Source organism: Muntiacus reevesi, chromosome 3 (assembly GCF_963930625.1).
Source record: "Muntiacus reevesi chromosome 3, mMunRee1.1, whole genome shotgun sequence".
NCBI lineage: Eukaryota > Metazoa > Chordata > Mammalia > Artiodactyla > Cervidae > Muntiacus > Muntiacus reevesi.
Window position 1 is genome coordinate 233,202,204 of NC_089251.1, and position 20,092 is coordinate 233,222,295.

Here is a 20,092-nt window from a genome sequence, read left to right on the forward strand (position 1 = left end):
ATTGAGCCAAAAGATACGCAGATGAAACTGAGAGGAGTAAATAAATTGGAAGGGGAAAGCTTGCGGGGCAAAACCGAACTTGGTTTTTGACACTCTGTGTTGAATAGACAGTTGGCCTCTCAATTAGAGGTATGATAGAGACTTTGGAGGGCCAGAGACCATGTACAGAAGACAAAATGTAGAACGAAAGAGATTGTGGACCTTTCCACAGATGGAGGGGAGAGGTGGGAGATGGGAGACGAGGACAAAGCTGGCACTTGGGGGAGGGGCTGTGAGAAGGGGTGGGGTCCTGGTAATTTGGGGGCATCTGCCACTGCAGCAGCCCTGAAGCAGAAACCTTGGGCATTCTCCCCTCCAGAGCCCCGCACATTTCACTCAGTGTGACATCAGATCCTCAGCTGTACTGCGGGTGCTCTGCACACTCTGTGAACTTGGGGTCCCACCAACAGTGTGGGGTCAGAGTTCTAACTTTCAGATTGCAGGGTCCCATCAGTGAAAAACAGTTCTTTCATATTCTACATTTATTTAGTACCACTGGTGCTTGGTACAGAAGCATTTTGCACTAACATGAAACGATGGTTTTAACCCTGCGCCGTGTTGGGTTTCAGACCGTGGAGAACTGCGTGTGCACCCTGAGGAACCTGTCGTATCGGCTGGAGCTGGAGGTGCCTCAGGCCCGGCTGCTGGGGCTGAACGAATTGGATGACTTACTTGGAAAAGAGTCTCCCAGCAAAGACTCGGAGCCAAGCTGCTGGGGGAAGAAGAAGAAGAAGAAAAAGAGGACACCACAAGAGGATCAAGTTAGTATTTTATTTGACATGAAACTCTTAAAGTTTCATTTCTGTGGGAGTAAGAAATCACATATTTGGCAAGAAAAAATTTTTTCTCATGATTCAGCTTTTCTGCATAACTCTAGCTGAGTCCAGCAGAAAGGAATGTTTTCAAATGTTGAATACTGTGTTCCTTTGCCTCCACCAGTGCATGTTCTTTGTCTTTCAGTGGGATGGAGTTGGTCCTATCCCAGGACTGTCGAAGTCCCCCAAAGGCGTTGAGATGCTGTGGCACCCATCGGTGGTAAAACCATATCTGACCCTCCTAGCAGAAAGTTCCAACCCAGCCACCTTGGAAGGCTCTGCCGGATCACTCCAGAACCTCTCTGCTGGAAACTGGAAGGTAGGGTGTCCTCTGCTCATCCACGCCTCCATGCAGTCAGACCAACCATAGTCAATGGAAAGGGACGAACGAAGGTGTTTAGAGCTTGGTAAAGGGTAGGAGGAAAAAAGTGAGGAGACTGCAGTTGGCTCAGGGGATCCAAGGATGAATATGACATAGCCCTTCCCCATGAGAAACTGAAGGCAAAAGAGAAAAACAGACGTACTGAGTAAGTGTTGTATAGACTCCATGGTCTTGGAAGAGGACCTCTAACCAGCCTGCTGAGAGAAAGGCAAGGAAGGAGGGACTCTAGGAGGTAGGGAAGAGTTCCTGGGGGGGATGGTGCTGCCCAAGTGGAACCTTTAAGAATGAGCGGATGAAGCCTGCATGGTGTGAGGTTGGGCACAGAGGGAGCTTTCCAGATAAAGGGAAAAGAGGGGACAAGAGCCCTCACAGTGAGGACATCATGGGCGGAGGCTACAGGCTGGTGGCTGAGATGTGCAGGGGGACGAAGAGTGCCCATGGTGGAACTGGCCCTCGTAACCAGGCCTGACGGCCAAGCTTCGGGAGCTAAAACTTGACCTTCAGACCAGAGGGGCCACTGAAAGGGTTTAAGCAGACAGGCGACATAAACAGATTGATGTGGACACGGTTGGATCCCATCTGCAGCTGCACTGAGAGTGAATTTGAAGTCAAGAGCCATGGAGGCTGGGATTCTGTTGGAGAGCCTGGTGAGAGATGCCGAGGGCCTGAATTAGAGCTGAGATCGGGCCATTGTTCCTTTCTAATACTTGCAGAACCTACGTGTGGCAGAGTTTCTGCCTCCACTGGTAAACATGTGACTTCATTAGGAAAATTGAAGGTGATTTCCTACTGTTACCACTATAAGCAAGTTCTCAGAACTTTTTAAATATCATCTGACGATGTCTCAGACAAGCCTTGTTTGAAACATTTCAACCTCTAGAAGTTTGCCAACAAGTATGTTTTAGTAGAATTATTATAATGCTTATTTTTGGTTATTTCCTCCATCACCACCTCCCAAAATGAAAATTGTCTGGGCATTGTTTTTTACCATAAGAGTGAAAAGTATTGCATTGCTAGCATGCAACCAGCTGTTCTAATGCTTATATATAAATAATTAGGCCTGGTGCTAAGCCACTCTGGTTTTTTTTGTTATTGTTCTTGACGTATGTGTAATTGAGTCACTTTGCTGTACGGCAGAGATTGGCACAACTTTGTAAATCAACTATTTATTAATTAAAAACATTAAAAGTGCTAATAGTATCTAAGTACTGACTCTGGAGCCGGACCCCTGACTTTGAATCCTGCCCTACCTCTCTTACTAACTGGAGGCCTCAGATCTTTCTGTCCTCAGGTTCATCATCTATAAAATGGAAATAATACCCACCTCCTTATGTGGTTTTAAGGATTAAATGACATAATAAATGTGGAGGACCGTGGACGGTGCCCAGCACATAAGTATTCATAAATATTTATGTTGGTGATATGGTATTCACCTCCAGCATCTTATGACCTGAGAATCATATGGTGATTTTAAAAAAGACAATAATTAAAATAGATATGATTTGAGTTGTAGAATTTTATTTTCTGGGAGCTTTAGTGAATAGAAGTTAAATGGCAGGGTCATTTAAAATGTAAATATTATATGGAAGTGATTTCAAAGGTATCTAAAAATAGTAAATCAAAATATTGGACTCTTATTAAGAAAACAAGATAGTCATGGTGAGAACTATGAGCAAGTCAGAAGCTGTTTTGGGAGTGGTAATGGTGGTAACGTTCTGAAAGGGAGGCACTTGAGGTAAACTGAGCCAGTTGTCTCCAAGACAGACGGGCATCGGTTCTGTCCTTGCAGGTTTCAGAGGGAGAAGTTGCCAAAGCTGCCCAAGTCCTTTACCCAATAGCAAGTTGTATTTGCAGATTTCATTTGATTTAGGAAACAGGAGTATTGACTTCACTTGAAGAAAGCTAATAGGATCTTTGAAATGCATCTTTTCCTTTTATTTATGTTTTTAAAAAGTCCATTTTGTTGATATTAAAGATGTGTCAGTCACATATTTTCATGTTCAAAATAATACAAAGGGCTGGCAGATCTTTGTCCTTGTGTCTTGACCACAGCAGGAAAGTATTAAGATGTTTTATGAGCAACATTTTTCAATTATCCTAAATTTTGAAAGATAGTTTGTATTGGTAAAAATGTCAGTGAAAGCTCAAAACAAGATTAAAGACCCATTTTCAAATGTTACTTTTTCTGTTTGTTTGTTTCCTTGATGACTTCGTGTTCATTTCCAATTCATGTGGTGCCCAAACTGACTCATTGTACAGACTTGCCTCTTAATCACGAAAGAAGTTTTTGACTGTGGATTTTAAAAAAGCAGCAGCAGCAGCTAACTAATCTTGAATGATAAAGCCTTTTGCACACAGATATACTTACTTTTTCACCAGTGTGTATGAATTATGATGCTCAGTGTTCCTGGAGAGTTCCTTTTCTTCCAAAGCAAGGGCTTTTTTTCCCAAGCAATTTCTTTGAAGGGTTACTAAACTGTAAATATTGTTGCAGAGAATACAGGGGAAGGATGACTGGATGGAGACAGGTTCTCCTTTAATGTGCACTGATCAGTTACCAGCTCTGCCATCCTATTTATAGCCTCTGGACCTGGCATGGGGCCAACTGCAGAGAAGACGCGCCATCCGTCCTTAATCATGTTTATGTAGCTGAAGTAGAAAGTAATCACTGCCTTCTCTTTTCTGCACAAAAATATCTGCCAGATGGTGGTTTGAGGTTTTTAGGCTTTGGGATTTCTTTTTAAATCAGTCATCCTAGCTTATCTTTTTCCCAAACTGGTTTTCTCTTGACTGGCATCACAGATTTAATCTCCAGTTGGAAAGAAAACATTTAATCTATTAGTTCATCTTTTGAAAACATCTTTCTTAGGTGACAGTAATGCCTGAGAGTTGCCCTCTGTTTTATATTGCTTATTACCTTGTTTCGTTTCCTAGTTTGCAGCATATATCCGAGCGGCCGTTCGCAAAGAAAAAGGGCTCCCCATTCTTGTAGAGCTTCTGAGAATGGATAACGATAGAGTTGTTTCTTCTGTGGCAACTGCCTTGAGGAATATGGCCCTAGATGTTCGCAACAAGGAGCTCATAGGTATGTTCTGGTGACCTGATGAACTCTAAAGAAAAATGACAGCATTTATAAAGCTCTTCTTTTGATTCATAAAAATACGGCATTTAAAATGATTAGCATCTGAGTCCTGGTCCCTGGTTTCTTGGTGTGTTTTGTATGCTTGTGTCTGTCCTTTCTGACCACTGCTTTTCAGCGAGAGGCAGGCTTATTAATTAAACATTGATCCGGAAGGTAAGTGTTCAAAAAAGCTAGCAATTTCAGTCATACATTACAAAGCTACTTGATAGATTTGGTGTGACTATTTCCCAAGAGAAATTCATTTCTTAAACAATAAAAAAAAGGTTTGACTCTCACTTTTCTGACTTTTGAGACTTAACATCTGCTAATTCACCAATACTACCATGTTCTAAATTTTAAAAAGAAATCACATGGATGTTTTGTAGCTTTTTCTTTTCAGATCTGTGTAAGTGCTCACACCAAAACAGAGCCAGGGCAGGGTCAGGATGAGGGAAAGGCAAATGAGGCGTATAGGGTACAAAATTCTAGGAGGCATTCACCCTTAAGTCAATTCAAATGTGGCTAGCACTTGCATGAGCTTGAGAATGAGCTCCTCTTCAAAGTTCTGCGCTCTTGGCAGCTTACCTTGCTTGCCTCCTAGGGATGGCCGCATCCCAAGCAGAGTAGGGCATACAGAAAAGATCAGAGACCCTCCAGCAGACCTCAGGTTAAACCCTGGATCCACTGCTCACTGGCTGTGTAACCTGGGGTGTCCTGCATTGAGCCCACCAGGCTCTGTTCCTTCATCTCAACTGAAAACTCCTCCTTGGTTTCCATCTCTGAAAGGAAGCTGCCCATGCCAGCTCTCCTCACAGTGGACTTGCTGTGAAAATGCAAGCTCCACGCCAGACCCATAGCTGGTGACGGGTCAGGGGAGGAGGAGGAGAAATTAGACAAGACCTCATGTGGATTAGTGAGTGTATATTGAACTCACTAAAACACCCCTGTCATGAGAGATAGGGAGAGAGGAAAGGAACAGGGGCCAGAAGGTTTGCCTTACGGAGTGACCGTGAGAATTCTCTATGGCCCCTCACACAGTGCCAAACAGCAGTGCTATTTTAAGTCATTGCCCGGATTATCCTGTTCTTAAAACACCATTCCTCCATGGAGCCAAACTGTACCTCACAGAGAGGAAAGGAGCTTCTTCCACAGCCTGTTCATACTCCAACTCATGCCTGATTCCAGTAGATGTGTTTATAGCTCTTAGTTCCCACATTTCCTTGAGAGAAATCCTCTAGGTCCCTAAAGAGAGATTTTTTTAAGTTATTTCTGTTACATCTATATTATTTGAATTTATAGTTTGGGAGTTCTTACTGCTAAAAAATAAAGGCTTGGCCACAGACGCCTCGCGGCCCATCATTCCACACATGGAGGAGACAGTGGGAGAACGGAGGGTGCCGGCCAGCTCCGTGAGCGCCGAGACCTGTGGGGAGAACCGGTGTGCATTCCGGGGCCTGGCCTTCTCTCAGTGCCTCCCTGTGTTTCTGTGAGTTCCTCACCCCCTTTCAGACTTCAGTGAGCATTTTCTGCCTCCACTGATGAGCTCTATTTTACCCAGTGTCATTTACTCAGGAGTCACTTTTTCTTGTTTCCCCGTGAAGATCCCTTCCTTCCTAGGCAGTCTGAGCCCCTCCCAGATTCAGTATCTGACTGATTTACCCAGCATTTCTGTTCCTAAGAACCACTCCCTTCACTCTTTCCTCACGTCCAGCACTAGCAGTGGACTCTGTCTCCAGAGACATTCCTTCACGAGGAAACACAGTTTTGTGAGCTCACAAAAGTTCCTGCATATTCACCTGAGTCTGACCCAGCCAGCTGTCTGGGCCGCAAGCTCTGAGAGAACTCGGGTCGCTCACAGATGGAGGGAGCGGCCTTCTCCCAAACTTCCAGAGTGCAGTTTAAAACTTTGCCTTAGCAAAATGACAGATTACATGTTGCGGACCTTCTGGTCATTCACAAATATTCACAATCACAAGTGCTAACGTATCATCTTTTCCTAAAAACCATATTTATCTTTTGGCTTAACATGTCATCACTGTTTTTCCACTCTTGGTAACAATATTCTCTATGAGTAAAGCTCAAGTCTTCCCTTGACATGCTGTAAATTATGGCACTTGTATTCAGGCCCTGTCTTCTGTTGCTTACCACTGTATATAAATAGGTCTTCAATAAAAATCCCATTTAGCATCCACTCAATTATTAACATAAGGGAAGAAAAAAATTAAGAAAATATTTACTTGCACTTTAGTTAATTTCTTTTGTCTCTGATGCAGTTATTCCAATTTGTCAGTCAGTAATTGAAATGGGAAAAGCTCAAGATAATTCCGTTTTGGAGAAGAGTAAGGGAAATTGAGGGTCTGTAAGGAAATGCTTCAGGAGCGAAGGGGCTCCCCTGTCTTGTCCTGTTGGGAACTTTATCATTATCTCACTCCTGAGACATATAGCATACTCATAATATTCATACCAGAATTGTACTTGTGTCTTCTTTGAAAGAAATAAACACGTTGTTACTGATGTCAGATGTCAGACCAGCTGATATAAACCCTCAACTTGATGAAAATATGTAACTACCCAGTTGAAATGTTTAGATCTAGAAAGATGTCATGGAAAGTATTTTTGGTAGCCTTACTTGGTCAGCTTAAAACTTATTCAAAGAAAAGTTTTTAAAAGCTTTAAGAGGAAGTTGTAGTTGTGATGCATAGGACTTGAATGGAGAATAGTGTTTACTATCATCATTCCTTTATTCTCACTGTTCATGAAAATAGTGAAAACTAAAGCAACATGATTAGTATACCAGTTTTATACCCTGATTTACACTTTCTTTTAGCACTTTGTGGTAAAGTTTTATAAACCCATCGTTTCCCCAAGTGGCCTGGCCGTGGTGTTAACCTGCCCCTTACGGTTAAAATGTTTGTCATTTCCTTCTTCACTGTGGATTTTTTTTTCTTTCCTGTTATTGTCTCTTTTGAGGCTTTATCTTAGAGAGACCACGCAGTCACAGTTTTTCAATAACAATGATAGCAAAAGACCAGGCCCCTTCCAGAGTCGGAATGAACCCTCTTGTCCCGGGCAGGGAAATACGCCATGCGAGACCTGGTCAACCGGCTCCCGGGCGGCGCCGGCCCCAGCGTGCTGTCGGACGAGACCGCGGCGGCCATCTGCTGCGCCCTGCACGAGGTCACCAGCAAGAACATGGAGAACGCCAAGGCGCTGGCTGACTCGGGGGGCATAGAGAAGCTGGTGAACATCACCAAGGGCAGAGGAGACAGGCAAGTCTGCTGCACAGGCATGCCCGCCCCAGGCCCGCATTCTTGGGTGGGCCCTGTGCCAAGGGCCTTGGTCAAGGATACATTTCCTGTTGGGAGAGATCTTATTTCTTCACCTTTTACATGCCAATAAGCTAAGCAGTTAAAACCTATTTTGCTGGGAGAAGTATCTGTGGTCATGGGGCTCCTTTTCTGTTCTTTATTTTCTTGGAGCATCCCTACAATTGTCCTGTCCCTAAAGCAACATGTGGTCATTCTGCCTCCTGGGAGAATCAGAGGTGTCATGGGGAGGAAAACCTGAAGACCTGTCTCCCTCGGGCATTTGGCTCTGCTCCAGGCTCTGGGGCTTGTTCTGCAAGAACTTCTTCCTAAATCCTCAGTTCTGGGATTATTTGCTCCCACAAAGTACTACAATCACCACGTGCAGCAGAGCCTACGTGTGGCCTCAGGATGAGCCCTGGGCTTGCATCATATGTCACTTCTGGGTGACACCCAGGTAATGAAGCATCAGAAGGATTGGTGACAAAAATTAGCTTCTTTTTTTTTTTTTTTTTAATATTATTTTATTAGTTGGAGGCCAATCACTTCACAACATTTCAGTGGGTTTTGTCATACATTGACATGAATCAGCCATATAGTTACACGTATTCCCCATCCCGATCCCCCCTCCCACCTCCCTCTCCACCCGACTCCTCAGGGTCCTCCCAGTGCACCAGGCCCGAGCACTTGACTCATGCATCCCACCTGGGCTGGTGGTCTGTTTTACCATAGATAATATACATGCTGTTCTTTCAAAACATCCCACCCTCACGTTCTCCCCCAGAGTTCAAAAGTCTGTTCTGTACTTCTGTGTCTCTTTTTCTGTTTTGCATATAGGGTTTTCGCTACCATCTATCTAAATTCCGTATTAGCTTCTTGTCACAGAGCCATAGCGCTGACTACGAATTTGCCTTAGTACCAGATCAGAGAATCCTTCAAGGAAGTGGAAAGTGTAGGACACACAGGATGGTACCTCCACTTCAGTTGTAAAATCCCCTGCCCCCCCAAATCTCCTCCTGTAGGGCAGAGGCTTCCCTGGTTTATTTATGGCCCCTCTGGCATCTAACGCCACCAGTATAGCAGGCGCTTCGTGCTGCATCCTCAGTGTCTAGAACAAAGCCTGGCCCCCAGTTCATAAACACTTACTAGCTGGCTAAGCATCAGTGCTAGAAGTCACATTGTATATACTTTTGAAATAGTTTGTTGATAAACTAAAAGAATAATGTAGCAAAGCATAGTCTCACTCCACAGAAACCACAGCTATCAACATTATCCTTTTTTTCTTATGTATGTATCTTTTTTATCTCATTAGTAATAAGTGCACACACACACTCCTTTTTATTTCAAAGGAAATGAAACATTACAGAAAAAACTAAGGTCCTGTTCCACTAACTCCCCTTCTCTCCCATAAGAGTAACCAAAATCACATTTTGTGCTCTTAAAATTTTGTGAGGTAGCCTTTATTTGTGACAGGCATAAGAGCAGACTACAGAAAAGCTGAAACAGTGCCAAAATGTTTGTATAATTTTAAAAAGTCTAATTTTTTATTCAAAACAAGAGATTCAGAGAGTCCTAGATCAAATCAAGTTTTCTTCTCAACATAAACTTACTTTCCTTTCAGTTCACTCACCAAGCATCTGTCTCCTGCCTCCCTGCCATGTGCTACAGCGGTGTGCAGGTCACACCTCCCCACAGGCAGCTTACATTCCCTGGGCAGAGCAGACGAGGTTCCAGTGGAGTGAGCAGCACACTTAGCCTGTGGATGGGGCTGAGTGTGTGGCAAGTAATAAAATCAGGGATAGTTACAGGGCTCGCCAGGGTGAGGAGGGGGTGTCACAATTTTAGACACAGTCGTCGGGAAGACCTCAAGAAGATGGTGCTTCTTGAGCACAGACCTGGAGGAGGGAGGGAAGAGCATTTGGGGGCAAAGGGAACAAGTGGAAGTGCCCAGAGATGGAAGAGCACCCGTGTGTGTGATGAAGGGCAGGAAGTCAGAGGGCCTACAGCAGAGCAAGCAGCAGGGTCAAGAGGGGGAGGGATGGTAACCAGAAGTATAGGAACCTGTGGATCAGTGTCAGAGGACTCTGACTTGTACTCTGAGCAAAACTGGGAGCTATTGGAGAGTGTACAGCAGAGGAGAGACGTGATCTGATGTCCCTGAAAGTAATCAGAGTGACTCCACAACCTCTTCTCCCCTGACTCCTAATGAGACTAACGGTGACAGGACTTGAGGTGGAGAAGAAGTGGTTGATCCTGACATGTTGGAAAATAGAATCAGTTAATGAGATTTACTAAAGGACTAGATGAGCAGCAGGAAAGAAGGAAGTGTCAAGGATGACTCTGAGGTCTTTGGCAGAAGAGACCATGGGATGGAATTGCCACTTACTGACATGGGGCACCTGGCAGAAGCAGCAGTTTTTCAGGGAGGACCAGAGTTTGGGATGTGTTACACTTGAGATGGCTATTAGATGTCCATATGAGGGTCTGGTCAGGAGTGGAATATACTCCAGTCAAGTTCAAGATAGAGGTCCAAGCCACGGATGTGTGTAGATGGCATATTTAGAGAAGAGAAGTGGGATGAGATCAACAAGAGATGTAGATAGAGAAGAGAGGAGGCCTGAGGGCTCTGGTGTCCCTCACGGTTTGAGGTCAAGGAGAATGAGGAACCAGCAGTGAGCCCGAGAAAGGGTAGCCAGACCATTCAGAAGAGACCCAGCCACACCCAGTGCCTTGCAAGCCACATGCAGAAGGTGTTTTGAAGGTGAGCACATATCACATGTGCTGCTCAGCCAGGTAGGACTAGGATTGGGATGTGCCCAGTTGAACGATATTGAGGAGAAGATGGGATGAGAGAAATTAGAGATGAGACTGCGTAGTTGCATCCAGGAATGGTGCTGCAAAGGGAGAGCGGAGGACCTTGCTTGCTTTCTCAGTAGTCAGGTTTCTGCTCAGAGAACCTGTCTCTAAAAATATGTGGCCTAGCTGTTGGTGTCAAGGCGTGCACCTAGCACGCCCCTGCTGTCAGGTTTGTGGAGGAGTCCTTGGAGCCAGGTCTGAGGTCTGCCTTTCCTGACCTGATCCCAGCTGCGCAGCCTTTAAAGATGGAAGACAATAGCGGCAGCAATAGCTGCTGCGTGAGACCCTGGCTGAGAGCGGGTGGCTGTGAGGTGTGGAGACCTTGCAGGACCATCACTGGTGTCTGAAATTTCCTATGCATTCTCTTCTTTAGGGTATTCCTTGCTCTATTGTCTGCTTTGGAAATTTTAAATTTAAAAAGTCTGAGTGGCTGGGTCTGACCCAGATTTTCCCTTGACTCACCTCTGGGAGCTGAGATTGTGAGGCCCCTGCACTTGCCTACGCGCCACCCCCCTGCTGAAGCCTCAGAAATCATCACAGCTCAGATTCTGTTGTGATGGACTGGATGGAGGAGGTGCCACCAACCTGTTCACCTCTCTTCTTCCCCCATGTCCTGAGGGTTTAGTTGGGAAGATAAGGAATGGAAGAGGACATCAGATCAAATCTTCAATATCAAAATGAAGTCTGAGGACAGAGGTGTTCCATTCTCCTCAGGGCCCCTGAAGTACCCTCACAAGGTGCTCTGAAGGCCTTCGCTGAGGCAGGAAGCTGCATTCCCGCTTCCCTTCATGGTGAGGCCGCTGACTGAGAGGACCAACTCCTGAGGTGAACTGCCTGGACTTGTGGTCAGCGGCGCTCGAATACAGCACCGACATTCAACAGACAGTCTTCAGAGAGGGGAGGCAGTAACTGACGTTATTTTCCAAGGCAATATGAGAGCTCACAGACACATGTGTTTACAAAGAGGTATACATGATAGCAAAGTTATAAGAAGGCCTAATAATGGCTCAGCGGATATTTCAGTCAACTTGGCAGGGTCCTCAGACCCTTGGGACGTGTGGTCACGGTCAGCAGTCATGGGCTCATTCCAACCACAGCTTCTGACCACACAGCCGAATGCCTGGGAGCCTTTATTTGTTCCCTGCCACATCTGGCCAGCCCTGAACTTGACAGACTCCCGGGGGCCCCTCACACCTTGGTGGTGGTTGCTAGCAGCAGCCTCCTCCCTGCCAGGGTCCTTGGAGAGGGGGCCTCCTGGCCACCACTCTGCTGCCAGAGTCTCAAGTGGAGCCTGGGGCGGTGCTGCCCACATTCATTAACATGCCTCCTCTTTCCCTAGATCATCTCTGAAAGTGGTGAAGGCAGCAGCCCAGGTCTTGAATACATTATGGCAATATCGGGACCTCCGGAGCATTTATAAAAAGGTAACTTACGAGAATAGCTCTAGTATAATTAGCATTCATCAGAGCGCACAGTTGTAATCATTTATTATCATGAAATGTCATTTTTCATTTTGAGAGGTTTCTTTTTCTCGTTTAACTCCACAGGATGGGTGGAATCAGAACCATTTTATTACACCTGTGTCAACGTTGGAGCGAGACCGGTTCAAATCACATCCTTCCTTGTCTACCACCAACCAACAAATGTCACCCGTCATTCAGTCAGGTCAGTGGGTAAACGCCCCTCCTAGGTGACAGCGTGTGACAGAACGCTGTTTCCCATCCGGAAAAGATTGAGCATGCACGCTGCAGTCTATCGCTTCCAAACACTGAGGGACGGAGAGTTTGCTTTTGAAACTGAAAGCCTTCTTCAGGAATTACATGTTATTGTAAATAGCAGGCCCACTCTCCGCCTTCCGTTTTAAAGGTTTATGCAAGTTTACACCAACTAGGGTGCACAAAAGCGGCCCAGCCTCCTCCATAGCCCAGCCTCCTGTGTTACCCCAGGCTTCTGCTTCACTAGGTTTGCCAAGGGGCCCGGGAACCTGCACTTCATAAACTGACCTGGTGATGCTGATATAGGAGAGTGGAGGAACACACTTTGAGAACCACTAGCTTGTGCCTGAAAATGGTTGCCTTTGTCTGCCTGCTGGCTATAAGTCTGAAATCTCTTCCAAAGTGATTTTTTTAGGTTTCTTGATGAAAACTCTTAGAGTCCTTTAGACCGTGGGAGAGCCATGATCTCCCCCTGCACCTTACTTCTCACGAGTTAAACCTCTGTCTGCTGGCTGCACCCAGACCCCAGCATCCACAGCTCATGGGCAGGCCTTGTAGGTGGCTTTATAGGGATTCCCTATGATTTGTAAGTTGGAAGTCTTGGCAACCATGCTACCTACTTATTAGTGGTATTTAATTTGGTAGAAAGAATGTTTTGAGACTCAATGTAATTTTTTTTTTTTACATGTAAGAACAGAATATTACCACCAAGTTGATTCAGTCCTGTAAATTTAATTCTTAACTAAATGAAACAGGAAAAGTAATAAACATCTTTTATTTGGCTTTAAATCTCCCCTTCTGACATATAAATATTATCTGTTGTATTCAGTTGTGTTCCTGCTGGCAGTCTTATTTCTCTTGTGGACAAATGTGGCCAAAAAGACTAGTATACGACTGCAGGTTCTTGTCTCGTAATTAGATGTCTTCACTTATACCAGGAATTTTTAAAAATTATCTCCGCCTACTGCAGTGATATATATTTATATCTTAGTTTTTAAATTATGAGTTGTTTTCCTTCAAAAAGCCCTCTGCTTGGGTTTTGACACATTCTTGCTGGGCTCCCAGGTATAGCCTGAGGCCGTCCTGCTTTATAAAAACGCTCAGGATTCTTTAGGAAACTTGGAAAGCGTGGTGCCAGGACAAGTGGGAGAGCTGGCTGCTTAACGAAAGGCATGTGTACAGGCAAAAAAGTAACTTCAGACAAATTAGGACGTAGTCGGTAAGCAATGAACTCATTTTGAGAACTCAAATATCCACACTGGACAGTGCTGACGAGCCCCATCCAAGTTCTGAGGTCCCTTTCTGGGTTCCATTTGAAGGTAGGATGTAATTCACACTTGTTTCTCCAGTTATTCTGAGGGCTGATCATCCATCCCTCAGGGCTAGTGTGATATCTGCTTATGGGCACATCTCATATCTTGCTGACATATTGATAATAGTGGGAGGCAGGTGGGGACGTCTACCTACCTTCTAGAAAGTAGGATGAGAAACACATAGACACTGCCCATGCTCAAAATATTTTCTAGGGAAGATATTTTGCTATCAGTCTTCCTCTGAAAGCATCGATGCATGCAGAATCACCAGTGGCAGGTCTGGGGGCTGCTGCTCTCTAGTGGATCCAGTGAATAAGTGACCACTCTTAATTGTAAGACACTTCAGTACAAGTAAGATGATTCCTTAATGAGAAAAAGATGTGCAGTGTTTTCCTTCTGTGCGAAAATGTCCCACAGGATACCCAAGGGTAGATATGTTGTTGATGAAATGTTTGGCTCCAGCTGGATAAAAAAGCTGAACCTTTGTGAAGCTGGGCTTCTCAGCATCCTGAGCTTTTTGATGAGCAGGGCTTACTGAGCTTGTAATTTCCCTGACAGCTGATCACCATAAAAGGAATTATAAATTTCATGGGCTGGGCACTCTTATTCAAACACATTTAGAGATGCAGATATTTTTGAAATCATCAGAAATCAAAACATGCCATAAAACATCTATTTACTGAAGAGCTATACATTAAGGATAATAGATGGGTGTGTCACGAGCGACTGAACAGAGATCATAAAACAGCAAACGTAACTCTTGCATTAGTCTCAAAGGCCTAAGCAGGTCATTGAGACCTGCCATCTCAGTGGGGAAACTGCACGACCCCTGTACCACACTGGGCTCCCCAGCGATCTCCGGGGTTGACAGCACTGATCATCACAGTGGCCAGTCTACAGGCCACCATCCAGGGACCCGGAGTTGGCTGCCCTCCAGCTCTCAGCATCTCTAAGAGCTGACTTTAGTGCTGGCCACGTCTAATTATTGACCTTTGTTCTTCCAGAAAGGACTTCCTAGAGACACTGACAGTCTGATTTCTCTTTTCTTCTCCTCTCTCTCCCCATCCTCTTTTCGCCTGTCCCTTCAGTCGGCAGCACCTCTTCCTCACCAGCACTGTTAGGAGTCAGAGACCCTCGCTCTGAATACGATAGGACCCAGCCACCTATGCAGTATTACAGTAGCCAAGGGGATGCCACACACAGAGGCCTGTACCCTGGTAAGATGCCAGTCGGGTGTGTGATAGAGTATCTCGAAAAGCCGCGTGTCCCCAGGCACTTGAACGGCAGCCTGGGAGGTAACCTCTGCCTGCCTTGAGATGGTCCCCCAGCAGCAAACCATGGTCCACTCTCTCCATCTCCTTCCTGCTTCAGGGGCTGTTGCCTTTCCCACTTGTTTTAAGTAAAACAAGCAGAGGCAGTGGTCTGCTGACCACAAATGAAAAGAGCACTGTATCCAAGTGAGAAAGCATTTCCGGCTCCCCTGCAGCGCAGGCCCTTTGTCCTGCCCCCTCCCCACTCCCCTGTGTGTTCCAGAAACCTGTGCTCTGTGACATTTGGCAGGGCCAATCTCCTGGACCGACTCATACATTCAAACCTGCGGATGGGGGTCAATTCCATTTGCATTTTCGTGGAAAAGTTTGAATGAGTAACAAAATATATGATGTGATTCTCCTCAGAGTGATTATTTATTTTTTAAGAATAACAAAAGTGATGTTGCACAGTATTATTTTTATGTCCTATTCAGAAAGCCGTGCATATAATTTATTTAAAGAATGCCAACCTGAAGGGTTAACCACGATTTCATATTATCTCCATTCTCAGCTATCTTGCAAATTGAAACTACTCTGGAGGTTTCAAAAAGGTGGGGGGGGGGAGACCCTCCTTTCTCAAAAAAAGAAAAAAAACTATTTCTTAAAAAGAAATAAAAGCTGGTGGCAATTTAACAACTGCTGGGGGAGCAGTCTCAGTTGTGCTGTTGTCTTTAAAATTGTGATTCCACAGGACTATTTACTAATCGACTGTTGTTACTATGGCAATTAATAGCTCAGAAAATTGCAGATGCTACATTTCAAACACCAAGCTCTTTGCAGAGGAAATGCACACACCAACTGAAGTGCATTGTTGCTTCAGGTTTGCAGCAGCCCGCTTTATTTTAAAGATCGCCTCCTTAGCATGCGCGCCCTTCTGTATCTTCTTTGCTTGCTTCAATAAACTAATTTGCCTCAAATATGTTTCATTTTCCTCATTAAAATAAAAATCTTTGCTAGCCTTAACAATACTAGAAGGGTAACCAGTGACATCGTCAGAGTCTACTGTAGACTCTTGAAGACAGCTATCTGGTTACCAGGTTCTTTTTAAGACATACTCAAATATGGCAGACACAAGACTGTGCCTCCGGGTGGCCAGCCTTTTAGAACACAGGCTGTGCCTGCTCCTTGCAGGACCTGGGATTTTGAATCAAGGCTGTTCTGAGGGCATGGAGCTTGTTCTACTGTTTCCCTTCCCCCATCTGAGGGGTGGGGGCAAAACTCAAGAGCCCTGGAAAAGCCGTGTTCCTGGGCTCCGGGGGCAAGTCTGCTGTTGAGAAAGCCAGCCAGCGGACATCTGCACAGGTGGGAAGAGCTCCCCATAGTGACCACAGGTTGAGAAGGAATCCTTTTTGGATCTGTGCATTGGCATTGCTTTTTGATGAAACACACAGCCTCTTTTTGCCATATTCATTAGCCCCTGAGAGCCCTGGGTTAGGCAGCAAGCAGGCTTGATCCGGGGCACCCAGGCTGCTAACCGTCTGGGGCTGTGCCATGCCCGGAAGGCAGGGCCTGTCGGGCACACCACCAGCCCTAGCCCTGGGAGTCCATATGACCTAATGGACCGGATAATGAGCACTAGTTTTAATTGCATAAAATATTTTCTTACAGGCTCCAGCAAACCTTCACCAATTTACATCAGTTCCTATTCCTCACCAGCAAGAGAACAAAATAGACGGCTACAGGTGAATTTGCAATACCATTTTTACAGAAGGCCGATTAGCAGGGATCAACGCAGTAAGGGGTCCGCACCGGTTGACTTACCTGAGCTGGGCCCACGGCGGGGCCGGGGAGCTGTCCCAGGGGATCTCTGTTCCTTGGAAGCTCATCCGTGGTTTAATCAAATCACTTCTGCAGTAGCCTCTTGTCCTTGCATATCCGAATTGGTAACCCCATGCCACTGATGGCAACCAGCTGAGAAGTCTTTAACTCCTGTTCTTTACCCAACAGTTTCCTTTTCCCACTTTTTTTTTTAATCTCTGAAATCTCTTCTGTTCTCTGGGTGGGGAAAGATCAGTAAGCACACTTCGTCTTCTCAACTCATTGTTCTCTTTTTTGTATCTCCGTCTCTTTCTCCATCTTCATGGCTCCCTCTGATTCGGGCCTCCATGGTTTGAAGATACTTGAGTCATAGGCTCAGAGGTCACAATGAACTCAGCCCTACAGGGGTAGACCCCACTCCCCAGCAGAAAGGGGACTAGTGATTGTAACATTTAATCTCTGCTTTCATGGGGGCCTTAAATTCATTTTGGTCCTGTCTGATGCCATGTCCACCAGGGCCATCTGATCTCTCCTCTTACCTTCCATTAACACAGCAGTTGGGGATTTCCCAAACAAGCCTGTAAGCTGCCCTGCAGATAAGGATGCTCTCAGATCTCCCTCCATATCTTTTCTCTGTAGATGGAAGAAGAACCTCTCAAGTTACTCATAATCTCTGCTCTAGTTTTTTCGTCAGGAGAAATATCCTCAGAATCATCACTCTTAAGTTAAAAAGCAAATTTAGCTCTGAAATCCTTATAATATTAGAGTGCCTTTAGTTCTAGAATATGGTGTTGATCCCTATGTGGTAAATCTGTAACATCTTGCTACAGGCAGGGCAGGGTGAAATTGGGGCATAATCAGGAGGAAAGACCAACATTAGAACCATTACAGTTTTTCTCCAAACATGGGAAGAAATCAATATGAAGTCAGAGATAGACAGCACAAAAGGAAATGAGGGCAGGCTGTGGGTGCCCACCTGTGTTTCACTTTGCTTCCTTATAGATGAAGTTAGTATCAGCCCTGGCTTGGGGAAAGTCTGTTCCTTTTGAATTGTATTTGCTCACATATCTCTTCTAATTTTACTGCTCTCCTGCCGGAGATTGCTTATTCGTTTAAAAGCACAGCAGGGTTTCCAAAGTGTGACTTGTTCACTGGACTACATATTTCTTTTAAAACTGAGGGATGGACTCAATCTTCATCTCTGAGATAAATGTTTTCAAAGATGGTTCTGCAATTACACAGCAATCCGAAGCCCCAAAATCCAACCTTTAACTGGGTTCTTGATATGCTAATTGTACCCCTGTGTCAAAGCAAAAATAAAGGCCATCTTTCAACGGGCATGCCCAGGTCACAGGTCACAGGCTCTTCCAGAGCAGAGCACAGAACTTGGCCTCTAGGAAGGAGGGAGGTAGCAGGGGCTATCTGGGGTTCTCTCAAGTCGCTGACTTCTAGAAGTCATAGGATAGGACTTGAACCAACTGCCAGCTCACCTGTAAACAATTTAAAATCCTTCCAGTCCACTAGTAAACATACAGTGTGCACCAGGAAAACGTTCAATGATAAATTCACAAACACTGAATATTGCTTTAAAAACATAAAGCAGGAAGCCCACATTAATTTTCCTTAAACATGTACTTCCAAAAATTCCCTTGATTTATTTGCTTTCTCATTTTGCCAACAGCATCAACAGCTGTATTATAGTCAAGATGACTCCAACAGAAAGAACTTTGATGCATACAGATTGTATTTGCAGTCTCCTCATAGCTATGAAGATCCTTATTTTGATGACCGAGTTCACTTTCCAGCTTCTACTGATTATTCGACACAGTATGGACTGAAATCAACCACAAATTACGTGGACTTTTATTCCACTAAACGACCTTCTTACAGAGCAGAACAGTACCCAGGGTCCCCAGACTCGTGGGTGTAGCATCCTGATGCTCCAGAGAGAAACTCTTTCTTTCTAACTTTGTTTGGATTGAGATGAGAAGTCTGTCTTGCTGATTTGCTGATGAAATGTGAAAGTGACATGGAAGGAATGAGTGAAGAGCATTTTCTTTTTTTCTTTTTTGAGGAATTTTCAGGGAAGTGAGGCAACCTTCGGGAGAAAGGACTTTCTAAGCTATACTTAGGTGTTAGATCTAATTACTTGTAGATTCTATAGTCTGGTGAAGGTGTGGGCGATGTGATGAGAGGTTTGAGAAATGGGTGAAATGAGATGGGGGATGTGTAGGTCAAATCAAATTAAAAATGATTTTTTTAATGTGAATAAGTTATGTTCTGATAGTTTGTACAGAAAAGAAAAAATAAATAAAATGGATGCCCTTCGTGTTTTATTGCTATTACTAACTGTCAAGATTGTATGCTATTATGTCTTGTAAATTCCTTTTGTTGATGTAAATATGGAAATGCCACATTGGTTAAGTGCCATCACTTGTAACGCAGTTTGTCATCTGAAAAGAGATTTGAAGAAACTGACAGCTTAAAAAACAAATGGGAAACCCAAGGAATTGTTAGCAGTTAAAAACAAACTACAACATCCTTTGTTTTCAAAACGAGTAGTGTACTTTTGAAGCACAAAGTCCAGTCTGGTATAGCAGCGCCATGCCCATTCCCCGCCTCTTTCCTAGGACACTTCACTGCCATTTTCTATGCACATGAAAGAAAAATAAATGTGGAAATTTCATCCTTGGAAATTTGTTCCCTGTTCTTTTTGTTTTTTGGTTTTTTTTCTGTGTATGACACAGAAAAGTAGGTGAATCTCATTGCATATAGGAAACAGCTTAAATATATCCATCTATTTTGGACTTTTCCTAGTTCCATACAGTTAATATACTTTGCGGAATGGACTGTTCCACAGAATAACACTGTGAACTTTCCTCTTCTTTATCTATCTTAGTGTTTTTATTTCTTGTGATCTGTTTTTAATCTAATGCCCATTATCATTTTATCATGTTTTTTTTCCAGACTGCTGTATATTTAACACCACTTTTCACCGAAGAGAAATTACATCTGGCAGCCTGGCCCTAACTAAAGTGGCAGACTCCTTTGGGCATCATTTTAAGAACTCCATAACTGCGTAAGAACAGTGGTCGGGCACTTATTGGTTGACCGCAATGTAATAAGCTGAAACAAATTCTAAATAATTATTTTGCTGAGTAATCCCTTGAGACAGAATAATTCCTGGCTTAGAGAGGGTAGGGAAGCCCCACCATGCATGGCAGGCAGGGGTCCTCATAATACCAAGCTGCATCCCTTCCTAGCCCTTCTCCATCCCTGAAGACCCAAAGTCTGAGAGCTTCCCAGGTCTTGTGGTTTCCACCCTGGGTCTTACATGGAAAACAACACATACAACAAGTCAAACCCAGTGGAGTTCACTCAGCTCGGTATATCCTGCAAATGTGATGATAAAAAAGAAAGACCTAGTCTAACCTGTGTGTTTAAATTTGTGAGTATACAGAGAGAGTTCCAAGAGGAA

General features: G+C 44.5%; 1 protein-coding gene across 14 annotated transcripts in view; it reads left to right on the forward strand.

Moving 5' to 3' along the window:
- The window catches only part of PKP4 (plakophilin 4), a 249,060-nt gene extending 229,750 nt beyond the window's left edge, over nucleotides 1-19,310 (forward strand). For 11 of the 14 annotated variants that reach the window (XM_065931584.1, XM_065931587.1, XM_065931589.1 and 8 more), the window contains 9 exons: nucleotides 609-800; nucleotides 1,000-1,173; nucleotides 4,171-4,321; nucleotides 7,431-7,626; nucleotides 11,858-11,942; nucleotides 12,066-12,183; nucleotides 14,635-14,763; nucleotides 16,465-16,538; nucleotides 18,296-19,310. In XM_065931584.1, the coding sequence (XP_065787656.1) occupies nucleotides 609-800; nucleotides 1,000-1,173; nucleotides 4,171-4,321; nucleotides 7,431-7,626; nucleotides 11,858-11,942; nucleotides 12,066-12,183; nucleotides 14,635-14,763; nucleotides 16,465-16,538; nucleotides 18,296-18,544 (1,368 nt within the window). In that variant the 3' untranslated portion in view covers nucleotides 18,545-19,310. The remainder of the gene's footprint in view (nucleotides 1-608; nucleotides 801-999; nucleotides 1,174-4,170; nucleotides 4,322-7,430; nucleotides 7,627-11,857; nucleotides 11,943-12,065; nucleotides 12,184-14,634; nucleotides 14,764-16,464; nucleotides 16,539-18,295) is intronic. The other 3 variants (XM_065931591.1, XM_065931592.1, XM_065931595.1) reach the window with 2 other exon arrangements.
- Nucleotides 19,311-20,092: the final 782 nt, after the last annotated feature.